Source organism: Lepus europaeus, chromosome 12 (assembly GCF_033115175.1).
Source record: "Lepus europaeus isolate LE1 chromosome 12, mLepTim1.pri, whole genome shotgun sequence".
NCBI classification, from domain to species: domain Eukaryota; kingdom Metazoa; phylum Chordata; class Mammalia; order Lagomorpha; family Leporidae; genus Lepus; species Lepus europaeus.
Window position 1 is genome coordinate 94,560,224 of NC_084838.1, and position 19,228 is coordinate 94,579,451.

At 47.8% G+C, this 19,228-nt stretch overlaps 1 protein-coding gene across 16 annotated transcripts in view; it reads left to right on the top strand.

Moving 5' to 3' along the window:
• AOPEP (aminopeptidase O (putative)) overlaps nt 1–19,228 on the top strand; it is a 407,649-nt gene that overhangs the window by 231,172 nt on the left and 157,249 nt on the right. For all 16 annotated transcript variants that reach the window (XM_062208534.1, XM_062208541.1, XM_062208543.1 and 13 more), the window contains exons 8-9: nt 9,813–9,915; nt 10,586–10,693. In XM_062208534.1, the coding sequence (XP_062064518.1) occupies nt 9,813–9,915; nt 10,586–10,693 (211 nt within the window). The remainder of the gene's footprint in view (nt 1–9,812; nt 9,916–10,585; nt 10,694–19,228) is intronic.

Consider the following 19,228-nt stretch of genomic DNA (forward strand, 5'->3'; position numbering starts at 1 on the left):
GATCCAAAGGCAGGAGCCAGGTGCTTCTCCTGGTCTCCCGTGTGGGTGCAGGGCCCAAGGACTTGGGCCATCCTCCACTGCATTCCCGGGCCACAGCAGAGAGCTGGCCTGGAAGAGGAGCAACCGGGACAGAATCTGGTGCCCCGACCGGGACTAGAACCCGGTGTGCCGGCGCCGCTAGGTGGAGGATTAGCCTGTTGAGCCGTGGCGCCGGCCTAAGCCCAGATCTTAGCTTCTGCACTTGGTATTGTCCTTCAGGACCCCGCATCAGGTACCCATTCCTCCTGGTGATCCAGCCCACCATTGTTCTTATTGTTTTGGAAGCCACATCAGTTACCTCTTGCTGCATGTTGGAGTTTACAGGTAATTTAACATACTAAGCATTTTTCATGGGCAAACAGTTAGCTTCCAGGACTTTTGTCCCTGTTAAATATTACCTTGTTACTAACTGGATCCTCTTTTCTGCCTATGGTTGGGTTCTTGATCACAGATGCTGTTTGTCAGTCAAGCAGCAACACCCTCAACCTTGGCGCGTATGCAAATTTGTTAAATCAATAAATTAGTATTCCCTGGGCACAGCCCTAAAGCCCTCCCTGTGGGCTACAGCAGATACCCGGCATAAGCCAGGAAGCACCTACCATATGCTCACCATCACAGCCATTCTGCCAGCAGCCTTGCAGAAGTCACGATGCCACAGTGACTCTCTGGAACTGGTTGGCTGTCAGGATGTAGGCTAACTCCTGTAGTTCATCATTTTCACTTCCCATTGCCACAAGCTATCTGTCTAATGCCCTCATCATGAATTTTGCCTGTCCTGCTCTTATCCCCACTTCCTTGGCACATCAGAACATGTGTCCACCTCCATCAGTACCTTTCCCATTGTCTCTGTGGTTTGACACCCTGGAGATCAGTAATCACCAGTGGAGGTTTTTCAGAGCTACGGCCTACCCTCCCCTGGGCCTGGAACGGGTTCTGCGTTAAAGAGTGAAGTAATGCTTTCTATCCGTGCCAAGCAGTAGTTCCCACATCACGACTCTGGAGCTTGACAGTCATCCTCTTGGGCAGAAAAGCTGAAGCAAAGTGGGAGTCAAGTATTCCTTTCCTTGCCTTCACCTCTTGATGCTGGGTCATCCTAATGCTCCCATCATTGCTTCACAAGCCCTTTATGTTGTCCTGGGCTTTCTCCAGCGGCGTCCGCTGATTGTGAATTTTGCTCCCTGGCTACAGTCTTCCAGCTCTCATATGCCTATCCCAAGTGTTTTCCTTGTTTTCAAGGCTCGCCCTTTCACCCTGTGCACATGTCCTCAGAAAGTCTACCCTTATCAGAGACCTCCTGCACAGCCACATCGGTGTCCTGGCTCCCCACTGTCCTCTTGGTCTCTTTTGGAAATGCATCCCCATCATCTCTTGCTCGGTCTAACGTGGTGATTCGCCCCTGAGACCACTGTATTAATCTCTTCCCTGTCTTGTGTCCTTTGGGGGTTTTGCTGCTTACAGAGGAATCTCTGATGAATGGCCTTCCAAAAACCTGAGGACATTTTTGGATTCGTATTCATGCTGACTGCTTTTCCAAAATCCATCTTTCATTTCCCTATACTGCTTATCAAAGTTTTGGGACTCTGTTTGCATTTTCCACAGCTCCGCGGACTACAGGGTCTGTGCTACGCTTTCCTCAGCAGCTAAAGTCTCCCTCTGTAGGTCCTGATCACTGGCGGGGGTGGGGGCAGTAGGGGCGGGGTGGGGACGAGACTATGCAGTCTTCATTCTTCTGTGGCTCTTCCAAGGGATTTCTCCTTCTGTCTTAAATCATCTGAGCAGTCGCCTTTTCAACACCAGTGATATCCTGCAGTGTCTGCTACAGGATAATGGTCCCGGTGGGGGAAGCCCCTCCTGCCGCATAGCTGTTAAATCCATTTTGAAAAACACATAAACTAGCCAACTACCAGTAGCGTCAATACAGTACAAATCCATTAGTTAAGGGTACTCACAACCTTTCGTCCAGTTGCCTTTGGTTGCCCTGCAGATGTTAGTGGAAAGTGTCCATTATGTGCATTTAAAAATGTTTGTTTTATGAATTTGAGAATCAGAGAGACAGCGACTTCCTATCCACTGGTTCACTCCCCAGATGCTCAGGAGCTGGGAACTCAATCCAGGTCTCCAACTGCTTGAGCCATTGCCTGCTGCATCCCCCGGTGCACACAAGCAGGAATCTGGAGTCAGGAGTGGAGCAAGGGCTGGACCCAGGCACTCCAGTGTGGGATGTGGACATCCCAAGCAGCATCTGAACTGCTACCCCAAATGCTTTCTCCTCGTGGTGTACATTTTATAGATGGAAAAATTGTTGCAAAGAACATAGAGGATAGGGAATGCCTGTACTTTCTCTCTCTCCCTCTCTCTCTTTTATTTGACAGGCAGAGTTAGACAGTGAGAGAGAGAGAGAGACAGAGAGAGAAAGGTCTTCCTTCCGTTGGTTTACCCCTCAAATGGCCACTACATCCGGCGCGCTGCGCTGATCCGAAGCCAGTAGCCAGGTGCCTCCTCCTGGTCTCCCATGCGGATGCAGGGGCCCAAGCACTTGGGCCATCCTCCACTGCCTTCCTGGGCCACAGCGGAGAGCTGGACTGGAAGAGGAGCAACTGGGACTAGAACCCCGCGCCCCAACCGGGACTAGAACCTGGAGTGCTGGCGCCGCAGGCGGAGGATTAACCAAGTGAGCCTTGGTGCCAGCCTCTCTCTCTCTCTCTCTCTCTTCTTTAAGATTTATTTATCTTTATTTGGAAGGCAGAGAGAGAGAGAGAGAGAGAGAGAGAGAAAGTCTTCCATCTGCTGGTTCACTCCCTAAATTGCCAAAATAGCCAGAGCTGGGCTGATCCGAAACCAGGAGCTTCTTCTCCATCTCCCACGCGGGTTCAGGGGCCCAAGGACTTGGGCCATCTTCTGCTTTCCCAGGCCATGTATAGGTGACAATCTAGATCAGAAGTGGAGCAGCCGGGACTCAACCCAGCACCCATATGGGATGCTGGCACTGCAGACGGTGGCTTTACCTGCTACACCACAGCTCCAGCCCCCGCCTGTACTTTCAGTATTGTGCCAGGGCCGGCGCCGTGGCGCAGTAGGTTAATCCTCCACTTGTGGTGCCAGCATCCCATATGGGCTCTGGTTCAAGTCCCTGCTGCTGCTCTTCCCATCCAGCTCTCTGCTGTGGCCTGGGAAAGCAGTGAAAGATGGCCCAAGTCCTTGGGCCCCCTGCACCCATATGGGAGACCCGGAAGAATCTCCTGGCTCCTGGCTTTGGATCAGCGCAGCTCTGGCTGTTGTGGCCATTTGGGGAGTGAACCAATGGAAGGAAGACCTTTCTCTCTGTCTCTCCCTCTCACTGTTTGGAATTCTCCCTCTTAAATAAAAATAAATTTTAAAAAATATTGTGCCTCTGTCTTCTGCCCAGGGTTTTCATAATCTCTTCACAAAGTGACAGGGACAGCAGGATGAGTGTGTGAGAAATAGGCCCAGGCCTAGCTTACTGAAACTTAAGGCAGTGCTTGCAACTCGTTTCTTTGTGTTATCTGATGATGTCATGATGATGAGACAAGCAGTAGGCTCAGTGACCAATCCTTAAAGGGTTTGCATTAAAAACCAGTGGTCTCTAGGACAGCGCTGGGGCGCAGTGGGTTAAGTCTCCACCTGTGGTGCCAGCATCCCATATGGGCACCAGTTCTAGTCCCGGCTGCTCCTCTTCCCATCCAGCACTCTGCTGTGGCCTGGGAAAGCAGTAGAAGATGGCCTAAGTCCTGGGCCCCTGCACTCACTTGGGAGACCCAGAAGGAGCTCCTGGCTCCTGGCTTCAGATTGGCACAGCTCTGGCCATTGCAGCCATTTGGGGGAATGAACCAGCAGACATCTCTCTTTTACACTCTCTGTAACTTTACCTCTCAAATAAATAAATAAATATTAAAAAAAAAAATCAGTGGATCTCATAGGGGAGGGTATAAGGCTACATTTGTTTACAGTTGTGTGTGTGTGTGTGTGTTAGAAACTCCTTATTTTGGGGTAACTTTAGACTCACAGGCAGTTTCCAGAGGAGAGAGTTCGTGCCTCCTCCAGCGACACCGTCTCAACTGCACGGCTGCAGTGCCGCGTCTTTGGCTGGTTCAGCTGACGCTCCCTAAACCCCAGTCATAATCTATTATCATTAGAATTGCAATATTTGTATCGCGCATACTGAGTGCCAGCAGGAACTCTAGCTAATGAGGTACCAACGTAACTGTTCTTTGTCCTTGTTTGTGGATGAGGGGATCTGGGCTTCCCTAGGTCACCTGCAGGAGTCAAGCTTCAGGCCCAGGCTCTTACCCAGCATACCATGCTACTCCCCCCGTGGGTCTCACTGGTGCATCACTGAGGGGAGGGAGGCCCTGCTCCCAGGCGAGGGTAACACGACTCACAGACACACAGACAGGGATGTTGAAATGCTGATCAGTTCCCTCTGTGTCATTTCCAGGATGCTTAGGCCCAGTCTCGGGCACAGCAGTAGCAGGTTCACAGCTGAAGATATCTCGTGGCTCTCACTTTGACTGCCAGGGAGCGTGAGATGGGGAAAGCTGGCAGGCAGCCTGCCCGGACTGGGGCAGACCTAGCCGGCAGCCTGAGCACCTCTCGCAGGCGTTTTCCCAGAGCCCGGTCTTGGTGATGGCGCTGCAGGATGGGTTCTCTCTGCAGGAGGCTTGATTCCAAACCAGATCCCTGTGTGGTAAACAGCCCTGCCACCCGCCTGCTCTGTAAATATCCACGCTGCCTCTCCCAGGGCCCTAGGAGAGCAAAGCAGAGGGGGAGGGAGAGGTCACGACAGTCTCGGTCGCTGCATTTGGTGCCAGGTACAGCAGGAACAGACCAAGGGCGCTGCAGCCCAGACGACCTTGGTAACTTGATCCCTCGCATTCCATGTGTTCCAGCCATGAAAATAAATACCAGAGCACAAGGTCTAAGAGCACTTGTGCTTTTACGAAACGCGTGTGCGGGATCTGAGCCTCATGGCAGACGTGCGAGATGAGGAAGATGACTTCACCTCCAGGGGAGCACGCCGTTTGTCTCGGGTCTTCCACTGGGTGTTCGGCATGGCCACCGTGGGAGCCTGGGTGCCTGGGAGGCCTTTAGTATTGTGGGGACCTGGGCTGCAGCCTGGCCTCTGCCTCTGACCTGCCCTGTGGTCTTTCCTCGCACTTCCTTCTGCTGTTAAGTGAACAGAGTCACAGCAAGCACTTGGCTCATCGGGTTCTTGTGAGGGTGGAGGATGCACCAGGAAGAGCTTGACGGAGAACCTGGCACGAAGAGTAACCAGGAAATGTTAACTGCTGGTGCTAGGCCAAGTCTCCATCCGATAGGGATGAATTGGGCTACTATTAATGGACCAATGAAGCAACACTCACTTAACAAATGGGGGTTATGTTTCTCACACAGTAAGAAGTTGGAAGGCAGGGGCCAAATGATAGCATCAAAGATGACTTACCTTCTTAGATTCTCTTCTGCCCTCCATAGTAGTTTGGTTTGCTGCCTCCTGGCTACAAGATGGCTGCTGCAGCTCCATCCACAGTGTTTACAGAGAAGCACACTAACAAACATTAAACACACACACACACACAACTTTTCCACAACCCCACCCCCTGCCCCCAACCACAACAGACACCTGTTTTGTCCATGGGCTGGGCTGTTTGCAGGTGTCTACAAGGGACACTTATAAGATGAGCAGTTAGCTTTTCAGACATAATTGTGCAGGTGGTAAGGAGAAGTGATCGTGGAAGTAGACTGAGTTAATTGGATTTGGAAGTCTTTTCTGCCTCTCACATTGTTGTCATTGGTCTTTGGGTGCAGAGTACCCAAAGTTCTCACTGTTTACTGTTTTATGGGCATTTCTTTCTTTTATTTAAATTATTTATTTGAAAGGCAGAGTTAGAGAAACAAAGAGAGATCTTCCATCCACTTGTTCACCCCTCCCTCCCAAATAGCTACAACAGCCGGAGTTGGGCTGATCCAAAGCTGGGAGTTTCTCCTAGGTCTCCCATGTGGATACAGGGGCCCAAACACCTGGGCCATGTTCCACTACTTTCTCAGGCACATTAGCAGGGAGCTGGATTGGAGCAGCCAACCAGGACTCAAACCGGTGCCCATGTGGGATGCCAGCACCACAGGCAGCGGCTTTACCCATTACGCCACAGCGCCAACCCCTATTATTTTGTTTTTAAAAATAGATTTAAATTACTTTAAAAAATGTATTTGCTTGAGAGGCAGAGAGAGAGAGCATGAGAGAAAGAGAGAGAGCCAGTCTACTGACTCATTCCCCAGATGCCCACAAACACGAGAGTTGGGCTGAAGCCATGGTCTAGAAATTCAACCCAAGTATCCCACGTAGGTAACAGGAACCCAATTCTAGAGTCATTACCCGCTGCCTCCCGGGGTCTGCATTAGCAGGAGGGTGGAGTCAGGACCCAGAGCCCTGTGTTGAAGCTGAGTACTCTGAGATGGGACACCAGTGTTGTTGTTGTTTTTTTTTTTTTGACAGGCAGAGTGGATAGTGAGAGAGAGACAGAGAGAACGGTCTTCCTTTTTGCCGTTGGTTCACCCTCCAATGGCCACTGCGGCCGGCGCATCGCGCTGATCCGAAGCCAGGAGCCAGGTGCTTCTCCTGGTCTCCCATGCGGGCGCAGGGCCCAAGCACTTGGGCCATCCTCCACTGCACTCCCGGGCCACAGCAGAGAGCTGGCCTGGAAGAGGGGCAACCGGGATAGAATCCGGCGCCCCAACCGGGACTACAACCCGGTGTGGCGGCGCCGCAAGGCGGAGGATTAGCCTGTTAAGCCACGGCGCCGGCCAGGACACCAGTATTTTAACCAGTGTCTTAACCACTAGGCTAAACAACCACCTCTATTTTTTTTTTCCTTAACTTTTTAACTGAAATATAACATATACACATTTAAGGTGCACAGATCTTTACTAGATTGTTCAAAGAATTTTTGCTTTTTATCTTCGTGAAACCTTGCTCCCATCAATACATAGACATTCTCAGCACCTGCATAACCTTCCGCCTCTCCCCGGTCTGTCCATACGCCCTCCAAATGTAGCCTTAGTTCTGATCTCTATCACCGTAAGTCAGCTTTGCCTGTCCTTGGACTTCATCTAAATGGAATCGTCCATTTGTATGCATTCTATGTGGCTCTGCCTTCTGTCACTCCGCTGTGAGATTCCTGTCTGTTGCGGCAATGTGGTAGTGGTTCACCTGTCTCCCATGCTTTCTGGCTCTGCACAGACCCGGGATAGGTGGCGTTACAAGACCTGGCGTGGCACGGGGCTGGAAGTGTCACACGCCCACTCCTCGAGCATCTTTTCCTCATAAAAGCCACCCTGGTGGATCTCTCACAAAGTGTGCCTGCACACCATTCTCCGCAGCACCAGGTCGACTTTAAAAGGCGTCTCTTAGGGACTTGTATGTTTGCCTTGAATGCTGTCAGCATGGAAGAATTTTCCTGAGTACTTCTTCATTTGGAGCTGGTGGGAGAAGAGGGTAAGGAGAGGGACGCTTTGGGAAGGACATTTTTAGGCAAAGGGAAAGGCAGCCCTGAAGCATCACTGGGGGCGGGAGCCTGCAAGCCAGCCTTCTGCGCAGACTCACATGGTTCTTGTGTCTTCCTCCCTTCCCAGTGGCCTCAGTTCAGAGCTCAGGGACACAAAGATCTCAGCGTAGCCCTGCTTCTTCTTGGGGCCGGGCAACGTGGTTGGGATTCAGACTGACTCTTGAGAAGCCTTGCCTCCCCCCAGACTCCAGGCGATGGGCCTTCCCCATCAAAGCTGGGGTGGCTTTCGGGATGAAAGCACCCCACTGCAGGATGAAGTTGAGAGCAGCAAAGGAGGGTGACGCTTTGCAGTGGGGTCGTAAATGAAGATGAAAGGGGACGAGGCATCCTCACAAGCGTGGTCGTGCATGCGAGTTGAGGATCGAGCAGGAGAATTGAAACTGTGCAGTTCGCTCCAGGGGCAGGTCTCAGTCATCTTATCTCCGGGTGTCTGCTGCTCCCGTGCCTTGTGTCTGCCGGCGTAACGTACTACGATATTTGGCAAAGACCCAATCCGGGATTCTTTGTGCCAAAAGAGTTAGAGTGTTTTATTAAGTTATGAATTTCTGTATCCCCAGCTCTCCTTGCAATATATTATTCTGGATATTATTATTTTCCCTAGGACCTGGGAAGATAGGTAAGGTTATTCCCCTTTTACAAGTGAATAAATTAAGGGTTAGAGAGTTTAAGTACACTGTCTGTAAGTAACAGGAAGAAAGAAGTCAGGCTGGTATTCAGAGCTAGCTTTCTCAGATCCCCAAGACTGTGTGCCTTGTACTACACCAAACCACCTTTTAACTAGCTGCTGCCTTTCTCATGCGCCCACGCTCCCATCATGCCCTTCTTCTCTTGCCTCAACACATGCTTCTCAATTGTTTGTCTTTTTTTGTGTGTGTTTTTAAAAGATTTATTTAGAGGCTGGTGCTGTGGTGTAGTAGGTTAAGCTGCCGCCTGCAGTGCCGGCATCCCATATAGATGCCGGCTCAGGTCCCAGCTGCTCCACTTCTGATCCAGCTCCCTGCTAATGCTCCTGGGAAAGCAGAAGAAGATGACCTAAGTCCTTGGGCCCCCACCACTCAAGTGAGAGACCCGGAAGAAGCTCCTGGCTCCTGGCTTTGAGAGGGAGAGACAGAGAAAGAGATCTTCCACCTGCTGGTTCATTTCCCAAACAGCCTCAATAGTCGGGGCTGGGCTGGGCCAATGCCAAGAGTCTGAAACTATCTCCAGGTCGTCTTCGTGGGTAGCAGGGGTCCAAGCACTTGGGTCTTCTCCCTGCCTTCTCTGGAGCAGGGAGCTGGGTCGGAAGTGGAGCAGCCAGGACTCATACTGGCACTCTGACACAGGGTGCAGGTGTTGCAGGCAGAGGCTTAACCTGCTGTGCCACAGCACCAGCCCCCAGTTGTTTGTCTTAAACCAGTCTTAGAACAGGTGAAAGGTGTAAGCATCTTGCCACGTATTTTTATTTTAGTTGTTGAAGCTTCACTGTAACACCCTGCGTGATTCTTTTCCAGATGCCTCAAAGAATATGTTATATTTTATTAAAGGGATTTTTAAAAATATTTAACACTAGAGAGCACAGTGGGAAAGACCCAGTGGAGAATAAAGAGACACTGGTTTCAGTCCTAGCATTGCCACAAATCCAACAAGCTGCAAGCCCCGAGCTTCTGGGTTTTGCTTGTTTGTGAAATGAGAAGCTTGAAGTGTGTAATCCCTGTGTCGCCACCTGTTCTAAAAACGTCAGCTTCTATGAATTTTGTTGATAATTCAGAAACAGGTTTAGAGTGTTTCTTAAAGGATCTCTGATGATTAATTACAAATCCAGAGAAGTGGGTGACTCTGAGATTTTATATCAATTCTTTACTCCTCCAAGTAGAGCTACATTTTCCACTGCATTTCCTGGTCTTGCATTCCCACCCCCCAAAAAGGGTGTAGGTTCTTAAATAATTCATACTGGACTTAGATTCCTTGAAGATCTGACAGGCTGTAATGTTGGATAAGATAACATAAAATATTGCCAGTAGCCTACCTCAGCCTGCCAACCCTCCTTGTTCACTGTAAGAATTTATAATGTGGATGGTTTTCAGTTATACCTGATACTATGGGAAACAATTAAATGGTGTCGAGCAACTCTGAAAATAAGAAATACATTGATAGTATGGTCTCATTAGTAAAGAATGCGCTATACTTAAAGAAAATATTACTGCATCGTTTTAGACCTAGTAAAGAGAAAACTGGCCACGTGAGTGAATCCGGAGCATCTGTCATCAAGCATGGACTCAACCCAGAGAAGATCTTCATGCAGGTCCATTATTTAAAGGTGCGTGCATCCAAGTGCCAGAAGATTGTGGCCATGGTGCGGGATTTCTCAGGTGATACGGTTAAAACCAGGAAGATGAATGACATGGCAGAGGCCACACAAAATACCATCATTGTGTAAAAGCACCTGGCTGGGAAGATACGTGATTATCTGATAATTAAAGCACTTTACTCCCCCACCACCACCAAAATGAGGCCATGTTAGGAAGGGTGAATCAACAGAAGCTAAAGTATGCCCTGCCCCATAGCTTCCTTCTCCCTGGCTCAGGTCAGCTTTGAAGGGCAGAGCCCTCAAATCACTGTCAGGTTCTAACCAAAAGCCAGGAGTAACAAGGAAGGCTTTGAAGTTATAAAAGACTCATGGTAGCTGAAGGAGAGGGGCCGGGCCTGTGTTTCCTGCTAGTCCATGATGGGCATGCAGGCTTCATGTGAGCCAAGTCAAAGCCGAGACAGTGGTAACATTAACAAGGACATGGAAGCTGGGTACAGAGTGCCTCCCTTGCTTCCAGGCCCGGTCTTGGACAGGATCTAAAGGGCAACTGGGATAGATGAGATGGCATGTTCCAGTGTGCCTGATGCACCAGTGTGTAGATGAATTTGACTGCGTGAGCATTTTCCTAATGAACCCAAGACAAGCGTCTTTTCTCTCTCTTCTCCTTCTTTTTTTCCAGGGCTACTTCCTCCTTCGGTTCCTTGCCAAAAGACTTGGAGACGAGACCTATTTTTCATTTTTAAGAAAATTTGTGTACACATTTCATGGGCAGTTGATTCTTTCCCAGGTAATGTACAGGTCCTCAGGAATCCATGGTATACATTTGGAGGGCATATGGCATGTGGGACATAGATCATGCAAGTATTTAAAAAGCAGGATAAAAGCTTATGATTGGCCGGCGCTGCGGCTCAACAGGCTAATCCTCCGCCTGCGGCGCCGGCACCCCGGGTTCTAGTCCCCGTGGAGGCACCGGATTCTGTCCCGATCACTCCTCTTCCTGTCCAGCTCTCTGCTGTGGCCTGGGAGTGAAGTGGAGGATGGCCCAAGTGCTTGGGCCCTGCACCCGCATGGGAGACCAGGAAAAGCACCTGGCTTCTGGCTTCAGACCAGCATGGTGTGCCAGCCGCAGTGGCCATTGAGGAGTGAACCAACGGAAAAGGAAGACCTTTCTCTCTGTCTCTCTCTCCCACTGTCCACTCTGCCTGTCAAAAAAAAAAAAAAAAGCTTATGATCAAATGCTGACGGGAAAACGGGAAGTTCACAAAGTAGACACAGTGAAGTATCATTCCAGGAGGATGATCCCCCCCTGTTATTTGGGGACAAGCTCTAACCTAAAGCTGTCTTATATACAGCGGTGTGGATAGTTCTCCCTTAAGTTACCTTAGGACTAAAACCAAAATGGTCTTGGAGTCCCCTCCACCTGGAACTATCTTTGCAAGGTTTCTCCCTCTCCCTCTTCTGTCTCAGTTTGAATGCCACCACTTTGACACCATCCCGGCTCAGCAGATAAGCAGCCAGACTCCTCTTTGCCCTTGTCTCACCTGCACAGGCACTGTCATTCTCCATAGTCGTATTTTCAATTATGGGCCTCCTCTCTCCTCATTAGGCCTTAAAAAATTCATGAATATGTAATTAAAAGGTGAATTCATTTCCATGCGAAGGATCTTGAAATCCATGTGTAGTTTTTATAATATGCATTTTTCCATGAATTTTTTTTAAAAAAAGATTTATTTAAGAGAGGGAGGTCTTTCATCTGCTGGTTCACTTCCCAAACGGCTGCAATGGCCAGAGCTGAGCTGATCCAAAGTCAGGAGCCAGGAGCTTCTTCTAGGTCTCCCACGTGGGTGTAGGTGCCCGAAGATTTGGGCCATCTTCTGCTTTCCCAGGCCATAGCAGGGAGCTGGATTGGAAGTGGAACAGCTGGGACTCGAACTGGCACCCATATAAGATGCCGACCCTGCAGGCTGGAACTTTAACCCACTGTGCCACAGTGCTGGCCCCAACCACTGAGATATTCTCCTGCTTTTTTCTCTCTGTGACCTTTTTTAAAATAAATAAATAAATAAAGATTTATTTTAATGGGAGAGAGAGAGAGAGAGAGAGACCAACCTTTCCTCTACTGGTTCATTCTCCAAATGCCTACAACAGCCAGGGCTGGGCCAGGCTGAAGCCAGGAGCCAGAAACTCCGTTAGGGTCTTTCACATGAGTGGCAAAGACCCAGGAACTTGGCCATCATCCTCTGCCTTCCCGGCACGTGAGCAGGGAGCTGGATTGGAAGCCTGCAGTAACTTAACTTGAAGCAGACTTAGATATGGGATGCAGGCTTTAACCCGCTGTGCCACGACACCTGCATTTATTTATTTTTTTCTTTTGAGACCCTCCATATACGCTCCACAGACATGCCTTTTATTTCGCCAGTACTCAGGACGTGGCTGACACACAGTGGTTTTACTGTGATCGTGTGATAAACAAATGAATAACAAGACACACTGAAATATTCAGACAGCCTGGCAATAAAACTGTCAGTGAAAACGCCCGGTCCACTCCTAAGAGTCAGGGGCCGAGCAGCTCAGAGCAAGGAAGGGACGGGGGTTACGAGGCTCTGATAACAGAGCTCTGAGAGCTGGAGAGAGACGATGCATCTTGAGGAGAGGTTAGGCCGAAGGGTATTTTTTATATTTGACAGATGTGTTCACAGACAGCTGTGTGCCCAGCAATAAAACACATCCACGCGGGATCTGAACACTTAGGGAGGGAATAGCCTGAGGGTAACCAGGCCCAGTGTCTGCTTTTTTTCCTTCTTTGGGGTGGTGGGGGGATGAGAGGGGTCTCCCTAACCGTGTTTGGAAAGGCCATTTGAAAACGGGTTCAGAAGTCTCACATGCCTGGTCGGCGGGCGGGTCTGAAGTCCCACTGCTCAGAACCACTTCGTGCCCACGTGCACTGACTGTGACTGCGGGGTCTCCGAGGTCCTCGTCCCGTGGATCTCTCAGCACTCCCTCAGCCAGGTTGCTGGATTCTCCCTGTTGAGCAATAACTCTGTTGTTTCTCCCCAACAACTTTCCTGGGGTAAAATCTGTATACTGTAAGATTCACTTTTTAGAAGTGTGCAAGTTGGTGGTTTTCAGTGTGTATTCACAAGGTCATGCAGCCATCACCATTATCTAATTTTAGAACGTTTCCTCAACGCTGAAAGAAATGATTAGCAGTCACTTCCCTCTTCCCCACCCCCACCTCCATCCCCAGGCAACCACTAATCTACTTTCCATCTCTGTGTGTTTTCCTGTTTGGACATTTCATTTAAATGAATCATAAAATATGTGGCACTTGGTGTCTGGATCTCTTTCAAGTAATGCGAAATTTTCAGGATTATGTCAGTACTTCATTTCTTACCTTTGATTTTGATTTTGTTAATTGTGATAAAAAATATGTAATGTAATTTACCATTTTAGTTTTTTTAAAGGATTTATTTATTTGAAAGGCAGAATTAGAGAGAAGGAGAGAGAGAGAGAGGTAGATAGATAGATCTGTCTTCCAACTGCTAGTTCACTCCCCAAATGGCTGCAACAGCCAGGAGCCAAGAGCTTCATCCGGGTCTCCTGGAAGGGTGAAGAGGCCCAAACACTTAGGCCAGCTTCTGCTGTTTCCCAGGTGTATCAGCAGGGAGCTGGATCGAAAGTGGAGCAGCCAGGGCTCGAACCTGTGCCCATATGGGATGCCAATGTCACAGGCAGTGGCTCAACCCACACTGCAACGTCGGCCCCCAGTTTAGTCATTTTTAAGTGTTCAATGTCATTAAATACCTCACATGTTTATGCAACCATCACCACCATCCATCTCCAGACCTTTTATTTTTTCACCAAATGAAAACTGTGATCCCATTAATAAGGAACCTCCCTTCTTCTCTCTCCCGGCCTCTGGTAACCAGCGTTGTACCTTGTGTCTCTGTGAATTTGGCTACCACAGGCTCCTCCAATAAGTGGAACCCTGCAGTATTTGTCCTTGTGGGTCTAGCTTGCTTCACCTAGCATAATGTCCATGTTGGAGCAAGCGTCATCATTTCCTTTGTTTCAAGGCTGAACATTTCTGTAGCATGTGAATCCCACATATGTGCAGTGAACATTTGGGTTGAGCATGTCCGTGAACCTATGGCTTGTTTTTACCTTTTTTCTGTTGTGAATAATGTTCCTGTGAGCATTAGTGGACAAATGCCTGTTCAAGTTCATGTTTTCAATTCTTTTTTTTTTTTTTTTTTTTGACAGAGTGGACAGTGAGAGAGAAAGAGACAGAGAGGAAGGTCTTCCTTTTGCCGTTGGTTCACCCTCCAATGGCCGCTGCGGCTGGCGTGCTGCGGCCGGCGCACCACACTGATCCGAAGGCAGGAGCCAGGTGCTTCTCCTGGTCTCCCATGGGGTGCAGGGCCCAAGCACTTGGGCCATCCTCCACTGCACTCCCTGGCCACAGCAGAGAGCTGGCCTGGAAGAGGAGCAACTGGGACAGAATCCGGTGCCCCGACCGGGACTAGAACCTGGTGTGCCGGCGCTGCAAGGTGGAGGATTAGCCTAGTGAGCCGCGGTGCTGGCCCAATTCTTTTTTTTTTAAAAAAAAGATGTATGTATTTATTTGAAAGTCAGTCTACACAGAGAGAGAAGAGGCAGAGAGAAAGAGAGAGAGAGGTCTTCCATCTGCTGGTTCATTGCCCAATTGGCCACAAAGGCCGGAATTGCACCAATCCGAAGCCAGGAGCCAGGAGCTTCTTCTGGGTCTCCCATGTGGGTGCAGGGGCCCAAGGGCTTGGGCCATCCTCCAGTGCTTTTCCAAGCCACAGCAGAGAGCGGGATCGGAAGTGGAGCAGCTGGGACTCGAACTGGCGCCTACATGGGATGCCGGAACTGTAGGCAGTGGCCTTACCTGCCACGCCACAGCACCAGCCCCACTGCTTTCAGTTCTTTCAAGTCTATACCCAGAAGTAGAATCCCTGGATGCTTTGGTAGTTCTTGTTCAGACTTTTGATGAACTGCTGTACTGTTTTCCACAGTGGCTATATAATTTTATCTTCCCATCAGCAATGCACAAGCGCTTCAGTTTCTCTACATACTTGCCGTTGAAGACAAGGGGTGTGAAATGATACCTACAAAAGATGGTTAATGATGTTGAGCATTTTTTTGTGTTGTTGCCTATTCATGTAGCTTCTTTGGAAAAATCTGTTAAGATCCTTTTCTCGTTTCTTATTTGTGCTGTGTTTTATTTTTTGTGTTACAAAAGTACTTCATATATTCGGGATATACGTCTCTTATCAGATACACGATTTGCAAATATTTTCTCTCATTTTATGTGCGTTGTCTTTCACTTTACTGATGGTGTCCTTTACAGCATGAGCGTCTTTAGTTTTGACCAATTCCAGTTTATCTGTTTGCTTCCCCTTTGCTTATGCTTTAGGTGTGTCAGATCTGAGAAACCATGATTTACTCCTATGTTCTCTTCTAAAAGTTCCATAGTCTGTCTTTCTTTCTTTCTTTCTTGATTTATTTTATTTGAAAGGTAGAGATAAATATAGAGATAGAGATGGAGGTAGAGAGAGAGAGACAGAGAGAGCTATCTTCTGGTTTACTCCCCAAATGCTGCAACAGCTGGAGCTGGGCCGATCCAAAGTCAGGAGCCAGGAGCTTCTTCCAGGTCTCCCATGTGGAGGCAGGGGCCCAGGGACTTGGGCCATCCTCTGCTGCTTTCCCAGGAGCATTAGCAGGGAGCTGGATCAGAAGTGGAGTAGTCGGGACCCAAACCAGCACCCATATGTGATGGGCTGCCTGCTGTGCCAGCTTTTCCCGCTATGCCACAGTGCTGCCCCTCTCACAGTTTTAGTTCTTACATTTAGGTTTCTGACATATTTGGAGTTGATTTTTGTATCTGCTAGGAAGATGATGGCCCAATTTCATTCTTTTGTGTGTGAATATCCAGTTGCCCCATAACCATTTGTTAAAAAGAATATTTCCCTCCATGGAATCGTCTTGATATCCTTGGTAAAAAAGTCAATTGATCCCAGTTAGTGTTTCTTTCTTTCTTTTTTTTTTTTTTTAAAGATTATTTACTTGAAAGACAGAGTTACAGAGAGAGGTAGAGACAGAGAGAGGTCTTCCATCTGCTGGTTCACTCCCCAGATGGCTGCAATGGCCAGAGATGCACTCATCTGAAGCCAGGAGCCAGGAGCTTCCTCTGGGTCTCCTATGCAGGTGCAGGGGCCCAAGGACTTGGGCCATCTTATACTGCTTTCCCAGTCCACAGCAGAGAGCTGGATAGGAAGAGGAGCAGCTGGGACTAGAACCAGTGCCATATGGGATGCCAGTGCTTCAGGCCAGGGATTTAACCCGCTGAGCCACAGCGCCGGCCCCGAGGATTTATTTCTGGACTCTCAATTCTGTTCTATTGATCACTGTCTTTATACTTAACACCAGTAGCACACTATCTTGATAACTACAGCTTTGTATTAAATTTGGACATTATTGCTTTTCAACAGGTTGTTATGCCAAAGTGAGTTAAGCCACAACTTGGGACACCCACCTCCCCTGTTAGAGTGCCTGATTGAGTACTGGTTACTCCACTTCCTATCCAGATTCCTGCTAATGTGCACCCTGGAGGCAATGATAATGTCCCAAGTAGTTGAGTCCCTGCCACTCATGTAGGAGACCTGGATGGAGCTCCTGACTCCTGGCTTCTGCCTGGCCCAGCCCTAGCCGTTATGACCATTTGAGGAGTGAACCAGCAGATGCAAGATCTCTCTCTCTGTGTGTCTCTCCCTCTCTGTCATACCATCTTTCAAATAAATAAATAAGTGTTTAAAGAAATTCAAGCAATACAGAAAAGTACAAAGAAGAATGTAAAATATCACTCAAAATCCCACCACCTAGAAATATTTGTAATTAATATTATATGAGGCCGGTGCCGTGGCTTAACAGGCTAATCCTCCGCCTTGCAGCACCGGCACACCGGGTTCTAGTCCCGGTTGGGGCGCCGGATTCTATCCCGGTTGCCCCTCTTTCAGGCCAGCTCTCTGCTGTGGCCTGGGAAGGCAGTGGAGGATGGCCCAAGTGCTTGGACCCTGCACCCCATGGGAAACCAGGAGAAGCACCTGGCTCCTGGCTTCGGATCAGCGAGATGCGCCGGCCACAGCAGCCATTGGAAGGTGAACCAACGGCAAAAGGAAGACCTTCCTCTCTGTCTCTCTCTCTCACTATCCACTCTGCCTGTCAAAAAAAAATTTTTTTTAAAAATATTATATGAATGTCATTCTCAGAATCTCACCATTTATCTCTTTCTACTTACTGTATATGATATACATGCATACATCTGTGTGTGGCTATGTTATGGCCTATTGTATATACATATAATATCATTAGAAATAATTTTATAAAATAGAATTACATGGACTTTTTGATGAAATATTTATCTTTTACTACTGCTTTAACTTTTCTTAAATGAAAGAGGAAAAAGGCTTAAACTAAAATGAAGATAAAGAACTTCCTAAACTTCAGATAACTATAAGAAAGAGATAATTTCCTAAAATATTCTTCTACAATTAGGAAACATTACTAGGTGCCCGTGTTATAGCCCATCTGGTTAAACTGCCGCTACCTTGTGACAGCTGCCTCTCATATCAGAGTGACATTGAGTCATGGTTGCTCTGCTTCCAATCCAGCTTCCTGCGAATGTGCCTGGAAGGCAGCTGAAGGTGGCCCGAGTGCTTGGATCTCTGCCACCCATGGGAGAGACCCAGATGGAGTTCCTGTCTCCTGGCTTCAGCTTGGCCCAGACTTGGTTCAGACTTTGTTGTTTCAGCCTTTCAAGTAATAAATAAATCTTAAAAAAGAATTACTAAAAAATTGTTTTAAGATGTTGAAATTTTCATTTTTCCTCTTAACCTTTATTTTTCATATTTCTTCAAAAACACCAGCTTGTTCACTACTGTAAAAGATGAGGAAAACAGCAGTGGTGTACTCCTCCTTTCCCACAATTCTGTGTTTTTCATAATCATTATCTCTGCATAGTTAAGGTTTATTTCATTTACAGTATGCACTGTAACCACAGTTTTCACAGCTGCATAGTCTTAGCTCTGTTTTAGGAGATTTCATTATTAACCACAGTCATTTGTCCATGCTTCTATATGTAGTTATTAATATTTTATTTTTGTTCAACTCTTTGTTGGCTGAATTTCATTACCAATTGATGTTCAAGTTGCTGACTTGAGAGTTTTGAGTTTTTCCTACTTGACAGTGCTTGCCTGCTGTCTGTACAGACAGTAGTCTCAGGCCACATTTTCATTCCCTCAGAACTTTATACACATTGCCTAGCGGCCTTCTGGAGTTAAATACTGGTGTGGAAACTGTTGGAGTCAGCTAACTTCTCCCCTTTATACGACCTAAATGATGGAGAATTAAAAAAAAAAATTTAAAGACTTATTTATGCATTTTGAAAGGCAGAGTTACAGAAAGAGGCAGAGGAGAGAGAGAGGTCTCCCATCTGCTGGTTCATTTCCCAAATGGCTGCAGCAGCCAGAGCTGAGCTGATCCAAAGCCAGGAGCCAGGGGCTTCTTCCAGGTCTCCCACATGGGTGCAGGAATCCAAGCACTTGGGCCATCTTCCACTACTTTCCCAGGCCATAGCAGAGAGCTTGGTTGGAAGTGAAGCAGGTACATGAATTTGTGCTCCTATGGGAGGCTGGCATCACAGACAACAGCTTTACCCACTACACCACAGTGCAGGACCCTAGAATTCTTCATCTCTGAGGTTTAGTAATTTCCCCAGAAAATGGCTTTGTGTCAGTGATTCTGTATCCTTCTCCCTCACCACCACTCCTGAAAAACAGTACATTTTCAGCTTCAGTAACATTATCTTTGTTGTATCTTTGAACACATCCTCACCCCACCCCGCAGGGTTCTAAATTTCAAGGTTGCCAGTTATCCTCTTTTTGTATCATACTCTCTTTACTAATGTTACTTCTCTAATGTGTGTTCTTTCCTTTGCTCTTTCTATTCCATGAATGTTCCCATAATGGGCTTATTTTGGTCCTTAATTTATTTCCTTCGCATAGAAATCAGTCTTTTCATCTCATCTTGTTTTATCATCCCATCTTTGAACTTTCATTTTATTTAATTTATGTTCTTCTTATGTATTTTGTTAACTTATTTTATAGTATAAAACATTCATGGAGGATTTTTTTTTCTGTTCCTTGGATTATGTTTTCTTTGGAACTGAATTTTCTGTCTTCTTATTTCCTTTCTTTCTGTCTATCTCTTCATGTGGATTGTTGCATTAGTTTGCATAGTT